Source organism: Somniosus microcephalus, unplaced genomic scaffold (assembly GCF_052327205.1).
Source record: "Somniosus microcephalus isolate GS21.2 unplaced genomic scaffold, FLI_Smic_1.0 scaffold1447, whole genome shotgun sequence".
Lineage (NCBI taxonomy): Eukaryota > Metazoa > Chordata > Chondrichthyes > Squaliformes > Somniosidae > Somniosus > Somniosus microcephalus.
The window spans coordinates 690-22,500 of NW_028226634.1; the positions used below are offsets into that span (position 1 = coordinate 690).

Genomic DNA, 21,811 nt, shown 5'->3' on the forward strand with positions numbered 1-21,811 from the left:
GAAGGCCAATGGAATCTTGGCTTTTATTGCAAGGGGGATGGAGTATAAAAACAGGGAAGTCTTGCTGCAGTTATACAGGGTATTGGTGAGGCCACACCTGGAATACTGCGTACAGTTTTGGTTTCCATATTTAAGAAAAGATATACTTGCTCTCGAGGCGGTTCAGAGAAGGTTCACTCGGTTGATTCCAGAGATGAGGGTGTTGACGTATGAGGAAAGGTTGAGTAGGTTGGGACTCTACTCATTGGAGTTCAGAAGAATGAGAGGCGATCTTATCGAAACATATAAGATTGTGAGGGGGCTTGATCGGGTGGATGTGGTGAGGATGTTTCCACTGATGGGTTAGACTAGAACTAGGGGGCATAATCTTAGAATAAGGGGCTGCCCTTTCAAAACTGAGATGAGGAGAAACTTCTTCACTCAGAGGGTAGTAAATCTGTGGAATTTGCTACCCCAGAAAGCTGTGGAAGCTGCGACATTAAATAAATATAAAACAGAGATAGACAGTTTCCTAGCAGATAAGGGAATTAGGGGTTACGGGGAGTGGGCAGGGAAGTGGACGTGAGTCTAGGTTCGGATCAGCCATGATCCTATTGAATGGCAGAGCAGGCCCGAGGGGCCGTATGGCCTACTCCTGCTCCTATTTCTTATGTTATGTTCTTATGGACTGAACGGAGGTGTTCCGCAAAGCGGTCGCCCAATCTGCGTTTGGTCTCCCCAGTGTAGAGGAGACCGCATCGTGAGCAGCGAATACAGTGTACTAGATTGCAAGAAGTACAAGTAAATCGCTGTTTCACCTGGAAGGGGTGTTTGAGGCCCTGGACAGTGCGAAGGGATGGAGGTATAGGGGCAGGTGTTGCATCTCCTGCGCTTGCACGGGAAGGTGCCGGGCGAAGGGGAAGGGCGGCTGTTGGGGGTGATTGAGGAGTGGACCAGGGTGTCGCGGAGGGAGCGATCCCTAAGTTTTTCCTTAAACCGTGCCCAGGAGTCACTTGGGAAGACCAAAGCCATTGTCCTCAGTCCCCGCCAACCGACTCCAACCCCCTCCCTGGCCACCATCCCAGGCTGAACCAGACCATTAGCAACTTCGGCCCTCGTATTTGACCCAGCGCTCAGCTTCCGACCCCGACCTGTCAATTTACTGCCGCTTATTAACGCGGTCCACTCCCACCGTACCTGACGGGACTGGCGAAGGAGCAGCGGCGGCCTCTGGCCTGGTAGTAGATGTCGGCAGGCAACGGGGTCCAGCCGTTGCCGCGCCCAATATTCCGCGCGTCTCCCCAACCGTCGAGACGGGGAGAAGACCGTCCGTCAGCCAGCAGACTCGCAGTCGGGGGGGCTTCGTCTGGGACAGATGTGAAAAGAAGGAACGCAGCGAGGATTATGAATCAATCGCGTTTACATCACGGGTTAGATACAGAGAAAAGCTCCCTCTACACTGTCCCATCAAACACTCCCAGGGCAGGTACAGCAAGGGTTAGATACAGAGTAAAGCTCCCTCTACACTGTCCCATCAAACACTCCCAGGGCAGGTACAGCACGGGGTTAGATACAGAGTAAAGCTCCCTCTACACTGTCCCCATCAAACACTCCCAGGGCAGGTACAGCATGGGTTAGATACAGAGTAAAGCTCCCTCTACACTGTCCCATCAAACACTCCCAGGGCAGGTACAGCACGGGTTAGATACAGAGTAAAGCTCCCTCTACACTGTCCCATCAAACACTCCCAGGGCAGGTACAGCACGGGTTAGATACAGAGTAAAGCTCCCTCTACACTGTCCCATCAAACACTCCCAGGGCAGGTACAGCATGGGTTAGATACAGAGTAAAGCTCCCTCTACACTGTCCCATCAAACACTCCCAGGGCAGGTACAGCACGGGTTAGATACAGAGTAAAGCTCTCCCTACACTGTCCCCATCAAACACTCCCAGGGCAGGTACAGCATGGGTTAGATACAGAGTAAAGCTCCCTCTACACTGTCCCATCAAACACTCCCAGGGCAGGTAGAGCACGGGTTAGATACAGAGTAAAGCTCCCTCAACACTGTCCCATCAAACACTCCCAGTGCAGGTACAGCACGGGTTAGATACAGAGTAAAGCTCCCTCTACACTGTCCCATCAAACACTCCCAGGGCAGGTACAGCACGTGTTAGATGCACAGTAAAGCTCCCTCTACACTGTCCCATCAAACACTCCCAGGGCAGGTACAGCACGTGTTAGATGCACAGTAAAGCTCCCTCTACACTGTCCCCATCACGCACTCCCAGGGCAGGTACAGAACGGGTTACATACAGAGTAAAGCTCCCTCTAACCTGTCCCCATCAAACACTCCCAGGGCAGGTACAGCACGGGTTAGATACAGAGTAAAGCTCCCTCTGCACTGTCCCATCAAACACTCCCAGGGCAGGTATAGCACAGGGTTAGATACAGAGTAAAGCTTCCTCTACACTGTCCCATCAAACACTCCCAGGGTAGGTACAGCAGGGGGTTAGATACAGAGTAAAGCTCCCTCTACACTGTCCCATCAACTCTCCCAGGGCTGGTACAGCACGGGTTAGATACAGTGTAAAGCTCCCTCTACACTGTCCCATCAAACAGTCCCAGGGCAGGTACAGCACGGTGTTAGATACAGAGTAAAGCTCCCTCTACACTGTCCCATCAAACTCTCCCAGGGCAGGTACAGCATGGGTTAGATATAGAGTAAAGGTCCCTGTACACTGTTCTGTCAAACACCACTCCCCCAGCGCACTGTGCCACTGACTATCTCTACTGATGTTAATCCAGCTCCCTCACACTGTCACTCAGTAACCCCTCTCCCCCAGCGCCCTGTATTATTGACTGTATCTCTGCTGATGTTAATCCAGCTCCCTCACACTGTCACTCAGTAACCCCTCTCCCCCAGCGCCCTGTGCTACTGACTGTATCTCTACTGATGTCAATCCAGCTCCCTCACACTGTCACTCAGTAACCCCTCTCCCCCAGTGCCCATTGGTTGGCGTTACCCGGGCGCGTTCCGCTTGGCGCTGGTACCTCGGGGGAAGCGGGCAGCTCGCTGGATCTCCACTGTCCCGTCGTCCTGCGGCAGGCGAATGGCGTAGTCGGAACGACGCCCCCGCCTCACCCGCTGCCCGTCCGTCCTGGCGCCCAGCGCCCGGTTGGCATTGACAATCCGCTGCTGAAGCTCAAAGCGGCGCTCCAGATCCCTCAGGCCCGCGTCCTGGGAGCGGGAAAGAGACACAGAGACTGAGATTAGATTCCAGCCTGTAACTCACTCCCGGGTATCTGTTATTCTGTATATAAACCCCCCGATTAGATTCCAGTCTGTAACTCACTCCCGGGTATCTGTTATTCTATATATAAACCCCCCGAACCCCTCGATTAGATTCCAGCCGGTAACTCACTCCCGGGTATCCGTTATTCTATATATAAACCCCCCGAACCCCTCGATTAGATTCCAGCCTGTAACTCACTCCCGGGTATCCGTTATTCTATATATAAACCCCCCGAACCCCTCGATTAGATTCCAGCCTGTAACTCACTCCCGGGTATTTGTTATTCTATATATAAACCCCCCGAACCCCTCGATTAGATTCCAGCCTGTAACTCACTCCCGGGTATCTGTTATTCTATATATAAACGCCCTGAACCCCTCGATTAGGTTCCAGCCTGTAACTCACTCCCATGTATCCGTTATTCTATATATAAACCCCCCAAACCCCTCGATTAGATTCCAGCCTGTAACTCACTCCCGGGTATCCGTTATTCTATATATAAACCCCCCGAACCCCTCGATTAGATTCCAGCCTGTAACTCACTCCCGGGTATCCGTTATTCTATATATAAACCCCCCTGAACCCCTCGATTAGATTCCAGCCTGTAACTCACTCCCGGGTATCCGTTATTCTATATATAAACCCCCTGAACCCCTCGATTAGATTCCAGCCTGTAACTCACTCCCGGGTATCCGTTATTCTATATATAAACCCCCCGAACCCCTCGATTAGATTCCAGCCTCTAACTCACTCCCAGGTATCTGTTATTCTATATATAAACCCCCCGAACTCCTCGATTAGATTCCAGCCTGTAACTCACTCCTGGGTATCTGTGATTCTATATATAAACCCCCCGAACCCCTCAATTAGATTCCAGCCTGCAACTCACTCCCGGGTATCTGTTATTCCATATATAAACCCCCCGATTAGTTTCCAGCCAGTAACTCACTCGCTGGTGCCCGATATTTACCTCTCCCGGTTTAGCGCTGGGCTCCAGTGCTCTGCCGGCGGTCCCCACCCGTCGTTCGATCAAGGGAGGCTTCTCCCCTTGCTCCAGCGGGTATTCCGCGGGCAGCCTGCCCGTCAGCTCCTGGTGTACGAGAAAGTCGTGTGAATATGGCGTCAGGAATGGAGACACAAGGCAGGAAGGAAAGTCAAATAAATTCATAGAATCATAGAAATTCATACCGCACAGGAGGCCGCCATTCGGCCCATCGTGCCTGTGCCGGCTCTTTGAACGAGCTCTCCAATTAGTCCCACTCCCCCCTGCTCTTTCCCCACAGCCCTGCACATTTTTCCCCGTCAAGTATTTCTCCAATTCCCCCTTTTGAAAGTTACTGTTGAATCTGCTCCCACCGCCCTTTCAGGCAGCGCGTTCCAGATCACAACAACAAGAGGCCGGAATTGGAGGAGCGCAGAGATCTGGGAGGGTTGTAGGGGCTGGAGGAGGTTACGGAGATAGGGAGGGGGGCGAGGAGGCCGCGGAGGGGATTTGAACACCAGGATGTAAATCTTAAAATCGAGGCGTTGCCGGACTGGGCGTCAATGTAGGTCAGCGAGCACAGGGGGTGATGGGCGAACGGGACTCGGTGCGAGTTAGGACACGGGGCAGCAGAGTTTTGGATGACCTCAAGTTTACGTGGAACGTGGGAGGTGTAATGAAATCTGTTTGTCTAGGCCCGAAATGCTACTTCTGCGGCCAGGCCAAGCACCCCAGACAACGATGCCCAGCGAAGGACGCTACATGCTTCAAATGTAAGAAAAAGGGGCATTTTAGCAAAGTCTGCAGGGGGAATCCGATTTCCAACTCCGTCACCGCCTCATGCGTGCCGTCATCTTGGGATCCGCCATCTTTTCCCGACTCAACGGCCGCCCAGGGCCCAACAGTGGCTTCGATCACGGTGGATCAATCCAGGCCACACCCGTTGACAAAATCCATGATGGACATACAGGTAAACGGGAATTTAACGAAATGTTTAATTGACTGTGGGAGTACCGAGAGTTTTATCCACCCTAGCCTGGTACGGTGGCACTCATTAACAGTAACCCCTACACGGAGCAGAATTGCTATGGCTGCTAAGCCCCACACTTCGGACATTTTGGGCTACTGTGTGGTAACACTGACTGTAAAAGGCACGGACTACAAGGATTTTAAACTCCTCGTGATGCCAGAACTCTGTGATAATGTAATCTTGGGCCTGGACTTCCAGTGCCACCACGAAAGTGTCACGCTAGCATATGGCGGGTCCCAGCCGCCACTCACAGTCTGTGGCCTATCAACCTTAAAAATCAGCCCGCCCTCTTTATTCGCTAATCTCGCTCCGAACTGTAGGCCCATAGCGACCAAAAGTAGACGGTACAGTCTGGAAGACAGACACTTTATCAAGGCGGAAGTGGACAGACTCCTGCGGGAAGGCATTATTGAATGCAGTACCAGTCCGTGGCGTGCCCAAGTAGTCATAGTTAAAAATAGCGAAAAGAAACGGATGGTAATTGACTACAGCCAGACTGTTAATATTTATACCCAGCTGGACGCCTACCCTTTACCCCGCATATCAGAAATGGTCAACCAGATTGCGCAATACCGAGTCTTCTTGACTATCGACCTCAAATCCGCGTATCACCAGCTCCCCATTAGAATGGAGGACCGCCCATACACCGCCTTCGAGGCGAACGGGCGCCTCTACCATTTTCTCAGAGTGCCCTTCGGGGTAACAAATGGGGTCTCGGTCTTCCAACGTGAGATGGACCGCATGGTTGACGAGAATAAACTACAAGCTACCTACCCCTATCTGGACAATGTCACTATCTGCGGGCACAACCAGCAAGACCACGATCTAAATCTTGCGAGATTTTTAAAAACTGCCCCAAAGCTGAATCTAACCTACAACGAAGACAAATGTGTCTTCAACACAACCCGTCTCTGTATCCTCGGCTGTGTGGTGGAAGATGGGGTAATTGGACCGGACCCTGACCGATTACGCCCCCTAAAGGAACTGCCCCTGCCACACAATCCCAAAGCTTTAAAGAGGTGCCTGGGATTTTTTTCGTATTATGCCCAATGGGTGCCCAATTACTCTGATAAGGCCCGACCCCTCATTAAATCGACGTCCTTCCCACTATCAGCTGAAGCTCGGGAGGCTTTCACCAGTATTAAACAGGACATTGAAAGGGCTGCAGTGTGTGCAGTGGACGAATGCATTCCCTTTCAAGTCGAAAGCGATGCGTCAGACTTTGCCTTAGCTGCGACCCTCAATCAGGCTGGGAGACCTGTGGCCTTCTTCTCCCGAACCCTTCAGGGACCTGAAATCAGGCACTCTTCTGTCGAGAAGGAGGCACAGGCTATAGTGGAGGCAGTGCGGCACTGGAGACACTACCTAGCCGGCAAACGTTTCACCCTGCTCACCGACCAGCGGTCGGTGGCTTTCATGTTTAATAACAAACAAAGGGGGAAAATCAAGAATAACAAAATACTCAGGTGGAGGATCGAACTATCCACGTTCGACTATGATATTATGTACAGGCCGGGAGCCCTTAATGAACCCCCAGATGCCCTATCGCGGGGAATGTGTGCCAGCATTCATACGGACAAATTACAGGGTCTCCACAACGACCTCTGTCACCCAGGGGTCACCCGACTATACCATTTTATAAAGTCCCGCAATCTGCCCCACTCCATCGAGGAGGTCAGGGCAATGACCAGAGCCTGCAGCACCTGTGCGGAATGCAAGCCTCGTTTCTACAGGCCTGACCGTGCACACCTTATCAAAGCCACACGGCCATTCGAGCGCCTAAGTCTGGACTTCAAGGGACCCCTTCCCTCTGTCGACCGCAACGTATACTTCCTCAATATCATCGATGAATATTCCCACTTCCCCTTCGCCATTCCCTGCCCAGACATGACCAGTGCCACGGTCATCAAGTGTCTCTGTAATCTATTCTGCATGTTTGGCATGCCGAACTACATACACAGCGATAGGGGGATGTCATTCATGAGTGACGAGCTGCGCCAGTTCTTGCTCTCGAAGGGGATAGCCACTAGCAGAACCACTAGCTACAACCCCCGGGGTAATGGGCATGTGGAAAGGGAGAATGCTACTGTTTGGAAGGCTGTCACGTTAGCCTTAAAGTCAAAAGGCCTTCCGACCTCCCGCTGGCAGGAAGTCCTCCCAGACGTGCTCCACTCCATAAGGTCTCTGTTATGTACAGCCACTAACGCTACCCCTCACGAAAAGATGTTTGTTTTCCCCCGGAAATCCACCTTGGGCATATCTCTACCCGCGTGGCTGACGTCTCCGGGGACAGTACTATTGCGGAAGCACGTGAGAGGCCATAAAACGGACCCCCTTGTGGAAAAGGTACAGCTCCTCCATGCAAACCCTCAGTACGCCTATATCGAATACTCTGACGGGCGAGAGGACACTGTTTCCATAAAAGACCTCGCTCCCTCGGGGAGCGGAGAGAACGATGGGAGACTACCCGAGGAAGACCTACACAAAGAGACAGGACGCCCAGAGGTATCAATACCCAACTTTAACCTGGAGGACACTGCAGATAACCTGGAAGACACTGCGGAGGCCCGGACAGCGGAGGAACCAGAATCCACTCCCCTAGAGGCACCCCAACCGGCTTTGCGCCAATCACTGAGAACAGCAAAACCTCCTGACAAGACTCACTTATACCAACTTTTAAGAAACATCACCCCGAGGGACTAAATCTAAAGAAGGGGTGAATGTAATGAAATCTGTTTGTCTTGATCCTGTATTCGTTTTGCACTCATGTATATTACCCTCCCCCACACGGTGTATAGTTTCACTTCCTCTTCCCTGACTAACCTGGAAGGTTCCAGGTCTTGGCTCTTGGCTCCGCCCCTGACCTCTCTTACTTAAAGATCCCAGGATCTGTATGACTCATTCCTGTGAGCCAGTCAGTGTGTTGAGATGTTAGCTCTGATCTTAGTGATTAAAAGCCAACTTGTTAAAGTCTATAACTTCTAGTTTTGTGGTTATTGAAGGCACATCAGGAGGCCAGCCGGGAGTGCGTTGGAATAGTCAAGTCGGGAGGTAACAAAGGCAGGGGTGAGGGTTTCAGCAGCGGATGAGCTGAAGCAAGGGGTGGAGACGGGCGATGTTACGGAGGTGGAAGTAGGCGGTCTTAGTGATGGGGCGGATATGTGGTCGGAAGCTCATTTTAGGGTCAAATACGACACCAAGGTTGCGAACAGTGTGGTTCAGCCTCAGACAGATGTTAGGGAGAGGGATGGAGTCGGTGACTAGGGAACGGAGTTTGTGGCGGGGATCGAAGACAATGGCTTCGGTCTTCCCAATATTTAGTTGGAGAAAATTTCTGCTCATCCAGAACTGGATGTCGGACAAGCAGTCTGACAATTTAGAGACAGTGGAGGGGTCGAGAGAAGTGGTGGTGAGGTAGAGCTGGGTGTGGTCAGCGTACATGTGGAAACTGAGGCTGTGTTTTCGGATGATTGTTGTGGAGGGGGATGGGAGGGGGCCAAGGATAGATCCTTGGGGGACACCAGAGGTAACGATGCAGGAGCAGGAAGAAAAGCCATTGCAGGTGATTCTCTGGCTACCATTAGATAGATATGAATGGAACTGGGCGAGTGCAGTCCCACCCAGCTGGATGACGGAGGAGAGGTTTTGGAGAAGGAGGATGTGGTTCCATTCCGGGGATTCCCCACTTACTGCTTCCTGCAGACACAGCTCCTTCAACTCCGCAATCTTCCACCTCAGGCTCTCCTCGAGCCTCTGCTGTCGCACTGCCAACTCTTTCCTCCTCTCCACCTTCATCTTCGCGGCCTTAGTGTAGCGCTGCGATCCTGCACCATCGGAGGACAACGTGAGCACTTTGTGCCCAATCCCAAGGGAGGAACAGCCAATCCCAGACCAACACATCCCAGACCAGCCCAACTCAACACAGCTCATCCCAGGCCGATCTGATCCTACTCAACCCAGCTCATCCCATCACATCCCAGACCAGCCCAACTCAACCCAGCCCAGCCCAACTCAACCCAGCTCATCCCAGCCCGATCCGATCCAACTCAACCCAGTGCATCCCAGCACATCCCAGCCCAGCCCATCCCAACTCAACCCAGCTCATCCTAGCCCAATCCGATCCAACTCAACCCAGCTCATCCCAGCACAGCCCAATCCAAACTAACTCCTCAACCCAGCTCAGCCCAACTCAATCCGATCCAACTCAACCCAGCTCATCCCAGCACATCCCAGCCCAGCCCAATCTAACTCAAACCAGCACATCCCAGCCCAATCCAAACTAACTCCTCAACCCAGCTCAGCCCAACTCAATCCAGCTCATCCCAGCACAGCACATCCCAGCCCAGCCTGATCTAACTCAAACCAGCCCAACTCAACCCAGCTCATCCCAGCACAGCACATCCCAGCCCAATTGATCCAAGCCCAGCCTAACTCAACCCGGCTCGATCCGATCCAACACAAACCAGCACATCCCAGCCCAGTTCAGCGCAACCCAGCATTGCCCAACTCAACCCAGCTCAGCCCAGCACATCCTAGCCAAGCCCAATTGATTCCAGCCAAGCCCAACTCAACCCAGCTCATCCCAGCATAGCACACCCCAACCCAACCCAACCCAGCACGCCCCAAACTAGCCGTTCTCCAAACTCGGAGGACCCTCCCCTCCCTCCCTCCAACAAGCGACAAGAGCGCCAAGCTTGGCGACTAATTCCTGGTTCCCCTCTCTTCCCCCCAACGCCCAGTGCCGGGGGCCTCGGCCCTTCCCCTGGGCTTCACTTACCGGGAGAGCCAAAGTTGCTAGTTGCCGTGGTTATCAGTTGACCGTTGACCTCCATCCCACCGGTCAGAGGGCGGCTAGTCCTCCTTCCTGGCAAGAGAGAGGCTCTTATTTATTGTAAAAGAAAGGAAGGCTCACAGTCGGCCAGCGCTTTGGTCCCTGAGGAGAAGCGGCTGATGAGCAACACACCAGGTGGCAGAGAGTTCCTGCTCTCGGCTGTGCTGTGGGTGGGGAGGCAGCTGGGCACAGAACGGATGCGAAAGGTTCCCTCACTGTGAGGCGAGGAGGCCGGGGATCGATGCTCGACACCCAAGGCCCACCAGCGTTGCTGGGGAGCCATGGCCTGGACAAGGCTTGCACCACTGAGGGGGTCTGGTGGCACCTTCAGACAAGGGTTCTGAGGGGCAGCCAAGGCCCAGCCCTGGTTTGGTGGGTCTCACTCGCGCCTCTGAGTCAGCAGGTTGTGGGTTCGAGCCCCCACTCCAGAGACTCGAGCCCCCTAATCCAGGCCAGACACTCCCCCGGTGCCAGTACTGAGGGAGCGCCGCACTGTCGGAGAGGCGGTACTGAGGGAGCGCCGCACTGTCGGAGAGGCGGTACTGAGGGAGCGCCGAACTGTCGGAGGGGCGGTACTGAGGGAGCGCCGCACTGTCGGAGGGGCGGTACTGAGGGAGCGCCGCACTGTCGGAGGGGCGGTACTGAGGGAGCGCCGCACTGTCGGAGAGGCGGTACTGAGGGAGCACCGCACACCGCACTGTCGGAGGGGCGGTACTGAGGGAGCGCCGCACTGTCGGAGGGGCGGTACTGAGGGAGCGCCGCACTGTCGGAGGGGCGGTACTGAGGGAGCGCCGCACTGTCGGAGGGGCGGTACTGAGGGAGCGCCGCACTGTCGGAGGGGCGGTACTGAGGGAGCGCCGCACTGTCGGAGGGGCGGTACTGAGGGAGCGCCGCACTGTCGGAGGGGCGGTACTGAGGGAGCGCCCCACTGTCGGAGGGGCGGTACTGAGGGAGCGCCGCACTGTGGGAGGGGCAGTACTGAGGGAGCGCCGCACTGTGGGAGGGGCAGTACTGAGGGAGCGCCGCACTGTGGGAGGGGCAGTACTGAGGGAGCGCCACACTGTCGGAGGGGCAGTACTGAAGGAGCGCCGCACTGTCCGAGGGGCGGTACTCAGGGAGCAGGGGGGAGTTCTCCCCGTTGTCCTGGGGCCAATATTTATCCCTCAACCAACATCACATTATCTAGTTATTATCACCTCACTGTTTGTGTAAATTGGCTGTCACATTTCCTACATTACAACAGTGACTACACTTCAAACCTGCTCCATTGGCTGTGAAGCGCTTTGGGATGTCCCGAGATTGTGATGAGGGTTTGATGGGACAGTGTAGAGAGAGATTTACTCTGTATCTAACCCGTGCTGTACCTGCCCTGGGAGTGTTTGATGGGGACAGTGCAGAGGGAGCTTTACTCTGTATCTAACCCGTGCTGTACCTGCCCTGGGAGTGTTTGATGGGACAGTGTAGATGGAGCTTTACTCTGTATCTAACCCGTGCTGTACCTGCCCTGGGAGTGCTTGATGGGACAGTGTAGAGGGAGCTTTACTCTGTATCTAACCCATGCTGTACCTGCCCTGGGAGTGTTTGATGGGACAGTGTAGAGGGAGCTTTACTCTGTATCTAACCCGTGCTGTACCTGCCCTGGGAGTGCTTGATGGGACAGTGTAGAGGGAGCTTTACTCTGTATCTAACCCGTGCTGTACCTGCCCTGGGAGTGTTTGATGGGACAGTGTAGAGGGAGCTTTACTCTGTATCTAACCCCGTGCTGTACCTGCCCTGGGAGTGTATGATGGGACAGTGTAGCGGGAGCTTTACTCTGTATCTAACCCGTGCTGTACCTGCCCGGGGAGTGTTTAATGGAACAGTTTGATGATATTTGTCCCTTCAATTGTTTTTAGAGGCAAATATGTGATCGTAACATTCGACTGGACTCACCTGCGTTGGGGTTAGGTTACTCCTAGCTATGGGCCATCGCCCTACAACTCGCACATGAGGGCGTCCAGCGAGGCTGGCGGAACCTCAGCTCGCGGATGGAATGTTCCGGAACGCTGCCTCAACGGAATGCAGTTTGACTCTGAAGACAGGAGAGAGAAGAGAAGCAGTCAGTCCGGCTGGGCTGCACGAGGGAGAGCGAGTCCCATCATGTCCGGAAGAAACATTGGTCAAAGGACAGAGACAGTGTAAAAATTCTCACCTCCTGTTCAAATCCCCTCCATGGCCTCGCCCTCTCTATCTCTGTAACCTCCTCCAACCCTGCAACCAAGGTTCACTAGATTGATCCCTGCGATCAGAGGGATGTCCTACGATGAGAGATTGTGTAGATTGGGCCGACACTCTCAGGAGTTTAGAAGAATGAGAGGTGATCTCATTGAAACGTATAAGATTCTGAGGGGGGGATTGACAGGGTAGATGCCGAGAGGCTGTTTCCCCCTGGCTGGGGAATCTGATCATAATATTCATAATCCTAATCAACTTTGTCATTGTTAGTGCACAAGTGCAGTACAACGAAATGTAGGCTTGCGGCTCCCGAGAGTGTACATTTAGATTAAGACATTTAAACATTCAACATACATTTGTCTTGTAATACATTAACATAAATATAACTATAATAAAGTGCGTTGGCAGATGTGCAGGCTTTAGAGTTTATTTGTGGAGTTCAGTAGGATGACAGCCCTGGGAAAGAAGCTGTTCCTAAATCTGGTCGTACGGGTGCAAATGCATCTGTAGCGTCTCCCAGATGGCAGGAGGGCGAACAGACCGTGGCTGGGGTGGGTAGGGTCTTTGATGATGGACCGTGACCTCCGTAGACAGCGTTTCTGGTATATGTGCTCTATGGTCGGTAGCCGGGTGCCGGTAATGCGTTGGGCAGTGTGGAAGTACAGTTTCTCACTTAGACACAAAATGGCTTCCTAGGCATAGAATAAAAACTCAAATGGCCGACAGCATGATTCACTAATCAGTTTCAAGGGGATGAGACAATAAAAGGAATGCTACATACGTACTCCTTATCTGTGACAAGCTTAACAAGGAGCCTCGTTTACCAAACAAATAGCCAAGGACAGGATAAGGCAAACATCGGCCCACAGGCTCAGTTGGTACAGTGGGAGAACAGAAGGATCCCATAATAAAGGATTAATTAATCTTATCTCAAGGTATTTCTGTTCGTTATTCTAACGAAGCCTGGAATACGTTGTTCCAATAATTCGCAAGGTCTGTGCCTTTGTAACCAGGTATGATTCAATACTATGTCATGTGGCATAGAAAGCCTGTTTTGTTTCTGTACTGTATAAATATGTTACAAATTCTGTATTACTTTGAAGAGGTCTGATGTAGCCCTTGACTACACAACTCTTCCCTCGCAAGCAAATAAAGCCTGTCTTTAACGATACTTTGTGTTTAAGAGTCTTACTCGGGAGTCGAGACTTCGACAGCAGTTTTGACTACCCGCTGCAAGGCTTTCCGGTCATAGTAGCTACAGCTGCCATACCATACTGTGATACAGTTTGTCAGGATGCTCTCTATAGTGCAGCGGTAAAAGTTAGAGAGGATCAGGGGTGACAGGTTACATCCCTTCAGCCTCCTTAGGAAATATAGGCGCTGCTGGGCCTTCTTCACCAGAGAGGAGGTATTGAGGGACCAGGAGAGGTCTTCCGTGATGTGGACTCCGAGGAACTTAAAGCTGTCCACCCTTTCCACCACCACCAGGGGTCACAGTCTCAGGGTAAGGGGTCGGCCATTTAGGACTGAGATGAGGAGGAATATTTCTTCACTCAGAGGGCGGTGAATCTTTGTAATTCTCTACCCCAGAGGGCGGTGAATGCGGAGTCTTTGCGTATATTCAAGGCCGAGATCGAGAGATTTTTGGACTCTCGGAGAATCAAGGGATCGGGCGGGAAAGTGGAGTTGAGGTCAATGATCAGCCGCGATCTTATTGAATGGCGGAGCAGGCTCGAGGGGCCGAATGGCCGACTGGCCGACTCCTGCTCCTAATTCTTATGTTCTTACAACCCTCCGCGATCTCTGCGCTCCTCCAATTCTGGCCTCTCCCCCATTTTTCCCTCGCTCCACCATTGGTGGCCGTGCCTTCAGCCGCCCAGGCCCCGAGCTCTGGAATTCCCTCCCTAAACCTCTCCGCCTCTCTCTCTCCTCCTTTAAGACGCTCCTTAAAACCGACCTCTTTGACCCAGCTTTTGGTCGCCGGTCGCTAATATCTCCTTATGTGGCTCGGTGTCAAATTGTGTTTGATAATCGCTCCTGTGAAGCGCCTTGGGAACGTTTTACGACGTTAAAGGCGCTGGATAGATGCAAGTTGTTGTGAAGGGATCTGTAACGCAACGTGCGCGTGGGACGAGGCGGAGGGGAAACATCGCCACGGACTGGTTTGGGCGGAACGGGCTGCTGGTGGGATCTTGCGGTGCACAAAACGGCCGCTGCGTTGCCTACGAAACAGCTGATCGCAAATCCTCCAAAGGCGATTTATCTGGAGGACGCCCCAAGGCTCCATCCCCCGGCCTGTGCCGTGTTGGCTCGTCCCACCCGGAGTCCCACAGGCAGAGCGGGGGTGAACGGGCCTGCGTGGCGAGGCTGCCGCAATCGAGGGCCCAGTACTGAGAGGGTTACCGATTCAGAAATGGTTCATCTCCCTCTGCAGGCAGCGGATCCTGCTACTCAGGTGAGCCGGCGCTGTGGTATGTGCCCCGACAGGTATGAGGACAGAGGAGGCCATTGTGTTGCGCTCGGTTGCTATGGTAACGCCTCCATTCCCCAGCGGCCCGTCACCTGTCAGTGCCTGTTCCTGGGCAGTCAGGGGAGTCGGCAGGGGCCCGTCAAAAATCCAGCCCTGCCCATCCATATTAAAGGTTAAACGGAGAGAGGGAGAGGGGGGCCTAATCCTTTCAAGGATGTTTCTCATCCTGACCCACTCCCTCCTATCTTGCGCCCCATGATCCAGGCCTGACAGTCCCCCGGTACCAGTACTGAGGGAGCGCCGCACTGTCGGAGGGGCGGTACTGAGGGAGCGCCGCACTGTGGGAGGGGCGGTACTGAGGGAGCGCCGCACTGTGGGAGGGGCGGTACTGAGGGAGCGCCGCACTGTGGGAGGGGCGGTACTGAGGGAGCGCCGCACTGTGGGAGGGGCGGTACTGAGGGAGCGCCGCACTGTGGGAGGGGCAGTACTGAGGGAGCGCCGCACTGTCGGAGGGGCCGTCTTTCAGGATGAGATGTTAAACCCGAGGCCCCCGCCTGCCCTCTCAGGTGGATGTAAAAGATCCCACGGCCACTATTGGAAGAAGAGCAGGGGGGAGTTCTCCCCGGTGTCCTGGGGCCAATATTTATCCCTCAACCAACATCACTAAAACAGATGATCTGGTCATTTATCACATTCCTGTTTGTGGGAGCTTGCTGTGCGCAAATTGGCTGCTGTGTTTCCTACATTACAACAGTGACCACACTTCAAAAAAAGTCCTTCATTGGCTGCAAGGAGCTCTGGGACGTCCTGAGGTGGGGAAAGGCGCTGGAAAGATGCAAGATCAATCTTTTATCTTTAGGGGAATTGAGCGCGATGTGCCGCCATTTTAATTTTCAGGCCTGAAATCTAAGCGACTCCTCTGATTTTCCAATCGTGCTGCCGCTGGCCTGATAGAAATGTGCCGTTCCTGAATTCTCAAAGTGTAAAGAACCACTTGGACCGGACGAGAGGCAGGAAAAGGACGTGTGTACAACACCTCCGTCTCCTAGCAACGGGGACAGGCCTCAGGATGTGGAGCGGGTGCCCGAACTGGGCCTCCGACGTGAATCGCTAAACACTTGCAAGGAATTGTCAGAAAACAATCAACATCCTTTCCACACCACCCTCCCGCTCCATTCAATTTGCCAAAAGTGACAGTGTGAGGGAGCTGGATTAACATCAGTAGAGATAGTCAGTCAGTAACACGGCGCTGGGGGAGAGGGGTTACTGAATGACAGTGTGAGGGAGCTGGATTAACATCAGTAGGGATACAGTCAGTAACACAGGACGCTGGGGGAGAGGGTTACTGAGTGACAGTGTGAGGGAGCTGGATTAACATCAGTAAAGATACAGTCAGTAACACAGGGCGCTGGGGGAGAGGGTTACTGAGTGACAGTGTGAGGGAGCTGGATTAACATCAGTAGAGATACAGTCAGTAACACAGGGCGCTGGGGGAGAGGGGTTACTGAGTGACAGTGTGAGGGAGCTGGATTAACATCAGTAGAGATACAGTCAGTAACACAGGACGCTGGGGGAGAGGGGTTACTGAGTGACAGTGTGAGGGAGCTGGATTAACATCAGTAGCGATACAGTTAATAACACAGGGCACTGGGGGAGAGGGGTTACTGAGTGACAGTGTGAGGGAGCTGGATTAACATCAGTAGAGATACATTCAGTAACACGGCGCTGGGGGAGAGGGGTTACTGAGTGACAGTGTGAGGGAGCTGGATTAACATCAGTGGAGATACAGTCAGTAACACAGGGCGCTGGGGGAGAGGGGTTACTGAGTGACAGTGTGAGGGAGCTGGATTAACATCAGTAGAGATACAGTCAGTAACACAGGGCGCTGGGGGAGAGGGGTTACTGAGTGACAGTGTGAGGGAGCTGGATTAACATCAGTGGAGATACAGTCAGTAACACAGGGCGCTGGGGGAGAGGGGTTACTGAGTGACAGTGTGAGGGAGCTGGATTAACATCAGTAGAGATACTGTCAGTAACACAGGGCGCTGGGGGAGAGGGGTTACTGAGTGACAGTGTGAGGGAGCTGGATTAACATCAGTAGAGATACAGTCAGTAACACAGGGTGCTGGGGGGAGAGGGTTACTGAGTGACAGTGTGAGGGAGCTGGATTAACATCAGTAGAGATACAGTCAGTAACACAGGGCGCTGGGGGAGAGGGGTTACTGAGTGACAGTGTGAGGGAGCTGGATTAACATCAGTAGAGATACTGTCAGTAACACAGGGTGCTGGGGGGAGAGGGTTACTGAGTGACAGTGTGAGGGAGCTGGATTAACATCAGTAGAGATACAGTCAGTAACACAGGACGCTGGGGGAGAGGGGTTACTGAGTGACAGTGTGAGCGAGCTGGATTAACATCAGTAGAGATACAGAGTGGGGGAGAGAGAGAGAGAGGGAGCGACAGAGACACAGAGGCACAGGGAGACACAGAGGCACAGGGAGAGAGAGGGAGAGAGTGAGAAGCAGGCTGTGAACGTAAATGCTGAAAGGTATCGAAGGGTTAATCTGCGACACTGTCATGTTGTGGGAAATGGAGTTTGCTGAGCCGCTCCGCAGAGATGCCAGAGCTGGAGGAAGGATGTGTGTGTTCCTGTGGTGACAGGACCCAAGCCATCCCTGGATTACTCTCGGGCACCGAGCCAGCCTCTGAGATCACAGCAACTCCTGCTCCTGGCCCGAGTACAGAGCGGCGAGTGATCTCACAGGGAGCCCAGTTACTGTTCAGCTGTCTGCGGTTTGCACACTCAGAGTTGTCAGCGCGCTCCCAGACCAACACAACATCTGTCCAGGACACTAGGATCTTCAAAATTGAAATGGGAATAGGCAAACATCACAACCTCCCGTCTCTCTGATAGCGATCTGACTCTGATCACTGCCCCTCTGAACTTGCAACTCTAGGTCCTCCTCAGTCTCTCTGTCAGCTGTGGCTCAGTGGGCAGCACCCTCACCTCTGAGTCAGAAGGTTGTGGGTTCAAGTCCCGCTCCAGAGACTCGAGCACAAGAATCCAGGCTGACACTCCCAGTGCAGTAATGAGGGAGCGCCGCACTGTCGGAGGGGCGGTACTGAGGGAGCGCCGCACTGTCGGAGGGGCGGTACTGAGGGAGCGCCGCCCTGTCGGAGGGGCAGTACTGAGGGAGCGCCGCACTGTCGGAGGGGCGGTACTGAGGGAGCGCCGCACTGTCGGAGGGGCGTTGCTGAGGCAGCGCCGCACTGTCGGAGGGGCGGTACTGAGGGAGCGCCGCACTGTCGGAGGGGCAGTACTGAGGGAGCGCCGCACTGTCGGAGGGGCGGTACTGAGGGAGCGCCGCACTGTCGGAGGGGCGTTGCTGAGGCAGCGCCGCACTGTCGGAGGGGCGGTACTGAGGGAGCGCCGCACTGTCGGAGGGGCGGTACTGAGGGAGCGCCGCACTGTCGGAGGGGCGGTACGGAGGGAGCGCCGCACTGTCGGAGGGGCGGTACTGAGGGAGCGCTGCACTGTCGGAGGGGCAGTGCTGAGGGGGTGCTGCACTGTCGGAGGTGCCGTCTTTCGGATGAGACATTAAACTGAGGCCCCATCTGCTTTCTAAGGTGGACGTAAAAGATCCTATGGCACTATTTCGAAGTGGAGTTCGCCCCGGTGTCCTGGGGCCAATATTTATCCCTCAATCAACATCACTAAAACAGATGATCTGGTCATTATCACATTACTGTTTGTGGGAGCTTGCTGTGCTGTACCTGCCCTGGGAGTGTTTGATGGGGACAGTGTAGAGGGAGCTTTACTCTGTATCTAACCCGTGCTGTACCTCCCCTGGGAGTGTTTGACGGGACAGTGTAGAGGGAGCTTTACTCTGTATCTAACCCGTGCTGTACCTGCCCTGGGAGTGTTTGATGGGACAGTGTAGAGGGAGCTTTACTCTGTATCTAACCCGTGCTGTACCTGCCCTGGGAGTGTTTGACGGGACAGTGTAGAGGGAGCTTTACTCTGTATCTAACCTGTGCTGTACCTGCCCTGGGAGTGTTTGATTGGACAGTGTAGAGGGAGCTTTACTCTGTATCTAACCCGTGCTGTACCTGCCCTGGGAGTGTTTGACGGGACAGTGTCGAGGGAGCTTTACTCTGTATCTAACCTGTGCTGTACCTCCCCTGGGAGTGTTTGATGGGACAGTGTAGAGGGAGCTTTACTCTGTATCTAACCCGTGCTGTACCTCCCCTGGGAGTGTTTGATGGGGACAGTAGAGGGAGCTTTACTCTGTATCTAACCCGTGCTGTACCTCCCCTGGGAGTGTTTGATGGGACAGTGTAGAGGGAGCTTTACTCTGTATCTAACCCGTGCTGTACCTGCCCTGGGAGTGTTTGACGGGACAGTGTAGAGGGAGCTTTACTCTGTATCTAACCTGTGCTGTACCTGCCCTGGGAGTGTTTGATTGGACAGTGTAGAGGGAGCTTTACTCTGTATCTAACCCGTGCTGTACCTGCCCTGGGAGTGTTTGATGGGGACAGTGTAGAGGGAGCTTTACTCTGTATCTAACCCGTGCTGTACCTGCCCTGGGAGTGTTTGATGGGGACAGTGTAGAGGTAGATTTACTCTGTATCTAACCCGTGCTGTACCTGCCCTGGGAGTGTTTGATGGGACAGTGTAGAGGGAGCTTTACTCTGTATCTAACCCGTGCTGTACCTGCCCTGGGAGTGTTTGATGGGGACAGTGTAGAGGGAGCTTTACTCTGTATCTAACCCGTGCTGTACCTGCCCTGGGAGTGTTTGATGGGGACAGTGTAGAGGGAGCTTTACTCTGTATCTAACCCGTGCTGTAACTGCCCTGGGAGTGTTTGATGGGACAGCGTAGAGGGAGCTATACTCTGTATCTAACCCGTGCTGTACCTGCCCTGGGAGTGTTTGATGGGGACAGTGTAGAGGGAGCTTTACTCTGTATCTAACCCGTGCTGTACCTGCCCTGGGAGTGTTTGATGGGGACAGTGTAGAGGGAGCTTTACTCTGTATCTAACCCGTGCTGTACCTGCCCTGGGAGTGTTTGATGGGGACAGTGTAGAGGGAGCTTTACTCTGTATCTAACCCGTGCTGTACCTGTCCTGGGAGTGTTTGATGCCTCAGTGTAGAATATAGAAACATGGAACATAGGAGCAGGAGTCGGCCATTCGGCCCTTCGAGCCTGCTCCGCCATTCAATATGATCAGGGCTGATCCTCTATCTCAATACCATATTCCCGCTCTCTCCCCATACCCCTTGATGCCTTTTGTGTCTAGAAATCTATCTATCTCCTTCTTAAATATATTCAGTGACTTGGCCTCCACAGCCTTCTGTGGTAGAGAATTCCACAGGTTCACCACCCTCTGAGTGAAGACATTTCTCCTCGTCTCAGTCCTAAATGTCCTACCCCGTATCCTGAGACTGTGACCCCTCGTTCTAGACCCCCCCAGCCAGGGGAAACATCCTCCCTGCATCCAGTCTGTCGAGCCCGGTCAGAATTTTATACGGTTCAATGAGTTCCCCTCTTATTCTTCTAAACTCTAGTGAATACAGGCCTAGTCGACCCAATCTCTCCTCATACGACAGTCCTGCCCATCCCAGGAATCAGTCTGGTGAACCTTCGCTGCACTCCCTCTATGGAAAGTGTATCCTTTCTTAGGTAAGGAGACCAAAACTGCACACAGTACTCCAGGTGTGGTCTCACCAAGGCCCTGTATAACTGTAGTAAGACATCCTTGCTCCTGTACTCAAATCCTCTTGCAATGAAGGCCAACATACCATTTGCCTTCCTAACTGCTTGCTGCACCTGCATGTTTGCTTTCAGTGACTGGTGTACAAGGACACCCAGGTCCCTCTGTACATCAACATTTCCCAATCTAGCACCATTTAAATAATACTCGACCTTTCTGTTTTTCCTCCCGAAGTGGATAACTTCACATTTATCCACGTTATACTGCATCTGCCATGTATTTGCCCGCTCACTCAACTTGTCTAAATCGCCTTGAAGCCTCTTTGCATCCTCCTCACAACTCACAACCCCACCTAGTTTCGTGTCGTCAGCAAACTTGGAAATATTACATTTAGTTCCCTCATCCAAATCATTGATATATATTGTGAATAGCTGGGGCCCGAGCACTGATCCCTGCGGTACCCCACTAGTCACCGCCTGCCACCCCGAAAAAGACCCATTTATTCCTACTCTCTGTTTCCTGTCTGTTAACCAATTTTCAATCCATGCCAGTATATTATCCCCAATACAATGTGCTTTAATTTTGCACACTTACCTCTGATGTGGGACTTTATCAAAAGCCTTCTGAAAATCCAAATACACCACATCTACTGGTTCTCCCTTATCTATTCTACCAGTTACATCCTCAAAAAACTCCAGTAGGTTTGTCAAACACGATTTCCCTTTCAGAAATCCACGTTGACTTTGTCTAATCCCGTTGATATTTTCTAAGTGTCCTGTTATCACATCCTTTACAATAGACTCTAGCATTTTCCCTACTACTGGTGTTAGGCTAACCGGTCTGTAGTTCCCTGTTTTCTCTCTCCCTCCTTTTTTAAATAGTGGGGTTACATTTGCCACCCTCCAATCTGCAGGAACTGTTCCATAATCTGTAGAATTTTGGAAGATGACAACCAATGCATCCACTATTTCCATGGCTACCTCTTTTCATACTCTGGGATGCCGATTATCAGGCCCTGGGAATTTATCAGCTTTCAGTCCCATTAATTTCTCCAGCACTATTTTTTTACTAATACTAATTTCCGTTAATTCCTCCTTCTCACTAGACCCTTGGTTCCCTAGCATTTCTGGGAAGTTGTTTGTGTCCTCTTCCATGAAGACAGAACCAAAGTATTTGTTTAATTGCTCAGCCATTTCCTTGTTCCCCATTATAAATTCTCCCGTTTCTGACTGTAAGGGACCTACATTTGTCTTCACTAATCTTTTACTTTTTACATACTTGTAGAAGCTTTTACAGTCC

The 21,811-nt window shown here is 52.9% G+C and overlaps 1 protein-coding gene across 1 annotated transcript in view; it reads right to left on the reverse strand.

Annotated features, from left to right (window-relative positions):
• Positions 1-273: 273 nt before the first annotated feature.
• Positions 274-21,811, reverse strand: part of LOC147080553 (coiled-coil domain-containing protein 120-like) — a 23,163-nt gene continuing 1,625 nt past the window's right edge. The window contains exons 2-7 of the mRNA XM_085981159.1: positions 12,049-12,187; positions 10,063-10,149; positions 8,976-9,109; positions 4,244-4,363; positions 3,032-3,218; positions 274-1,345 (exon numbers count right to left, since the gene is read on the reverse strand). Of these exons, the coding sequence (XP_085837285.1) occupies positions 1,152-1,345; positions 3,032-3,218; positions 4,244-4,363; positions 8,976-9,109; positions 10,063-10,117 (690 nt within the window). The 5' untranslated portion in view covers positions 10,118-10,149; positions 12,049-12,187 and the 3' untranslated portion in view covers positions 274-1,151. The remainder of the gene's footprint in view (positions 1,346-3,031; positions 3,219-4,243; positions 4,364-8,975; positions 9,110-10,062; positions 10,150-12,048; positions 12,188-21,811) is intronic.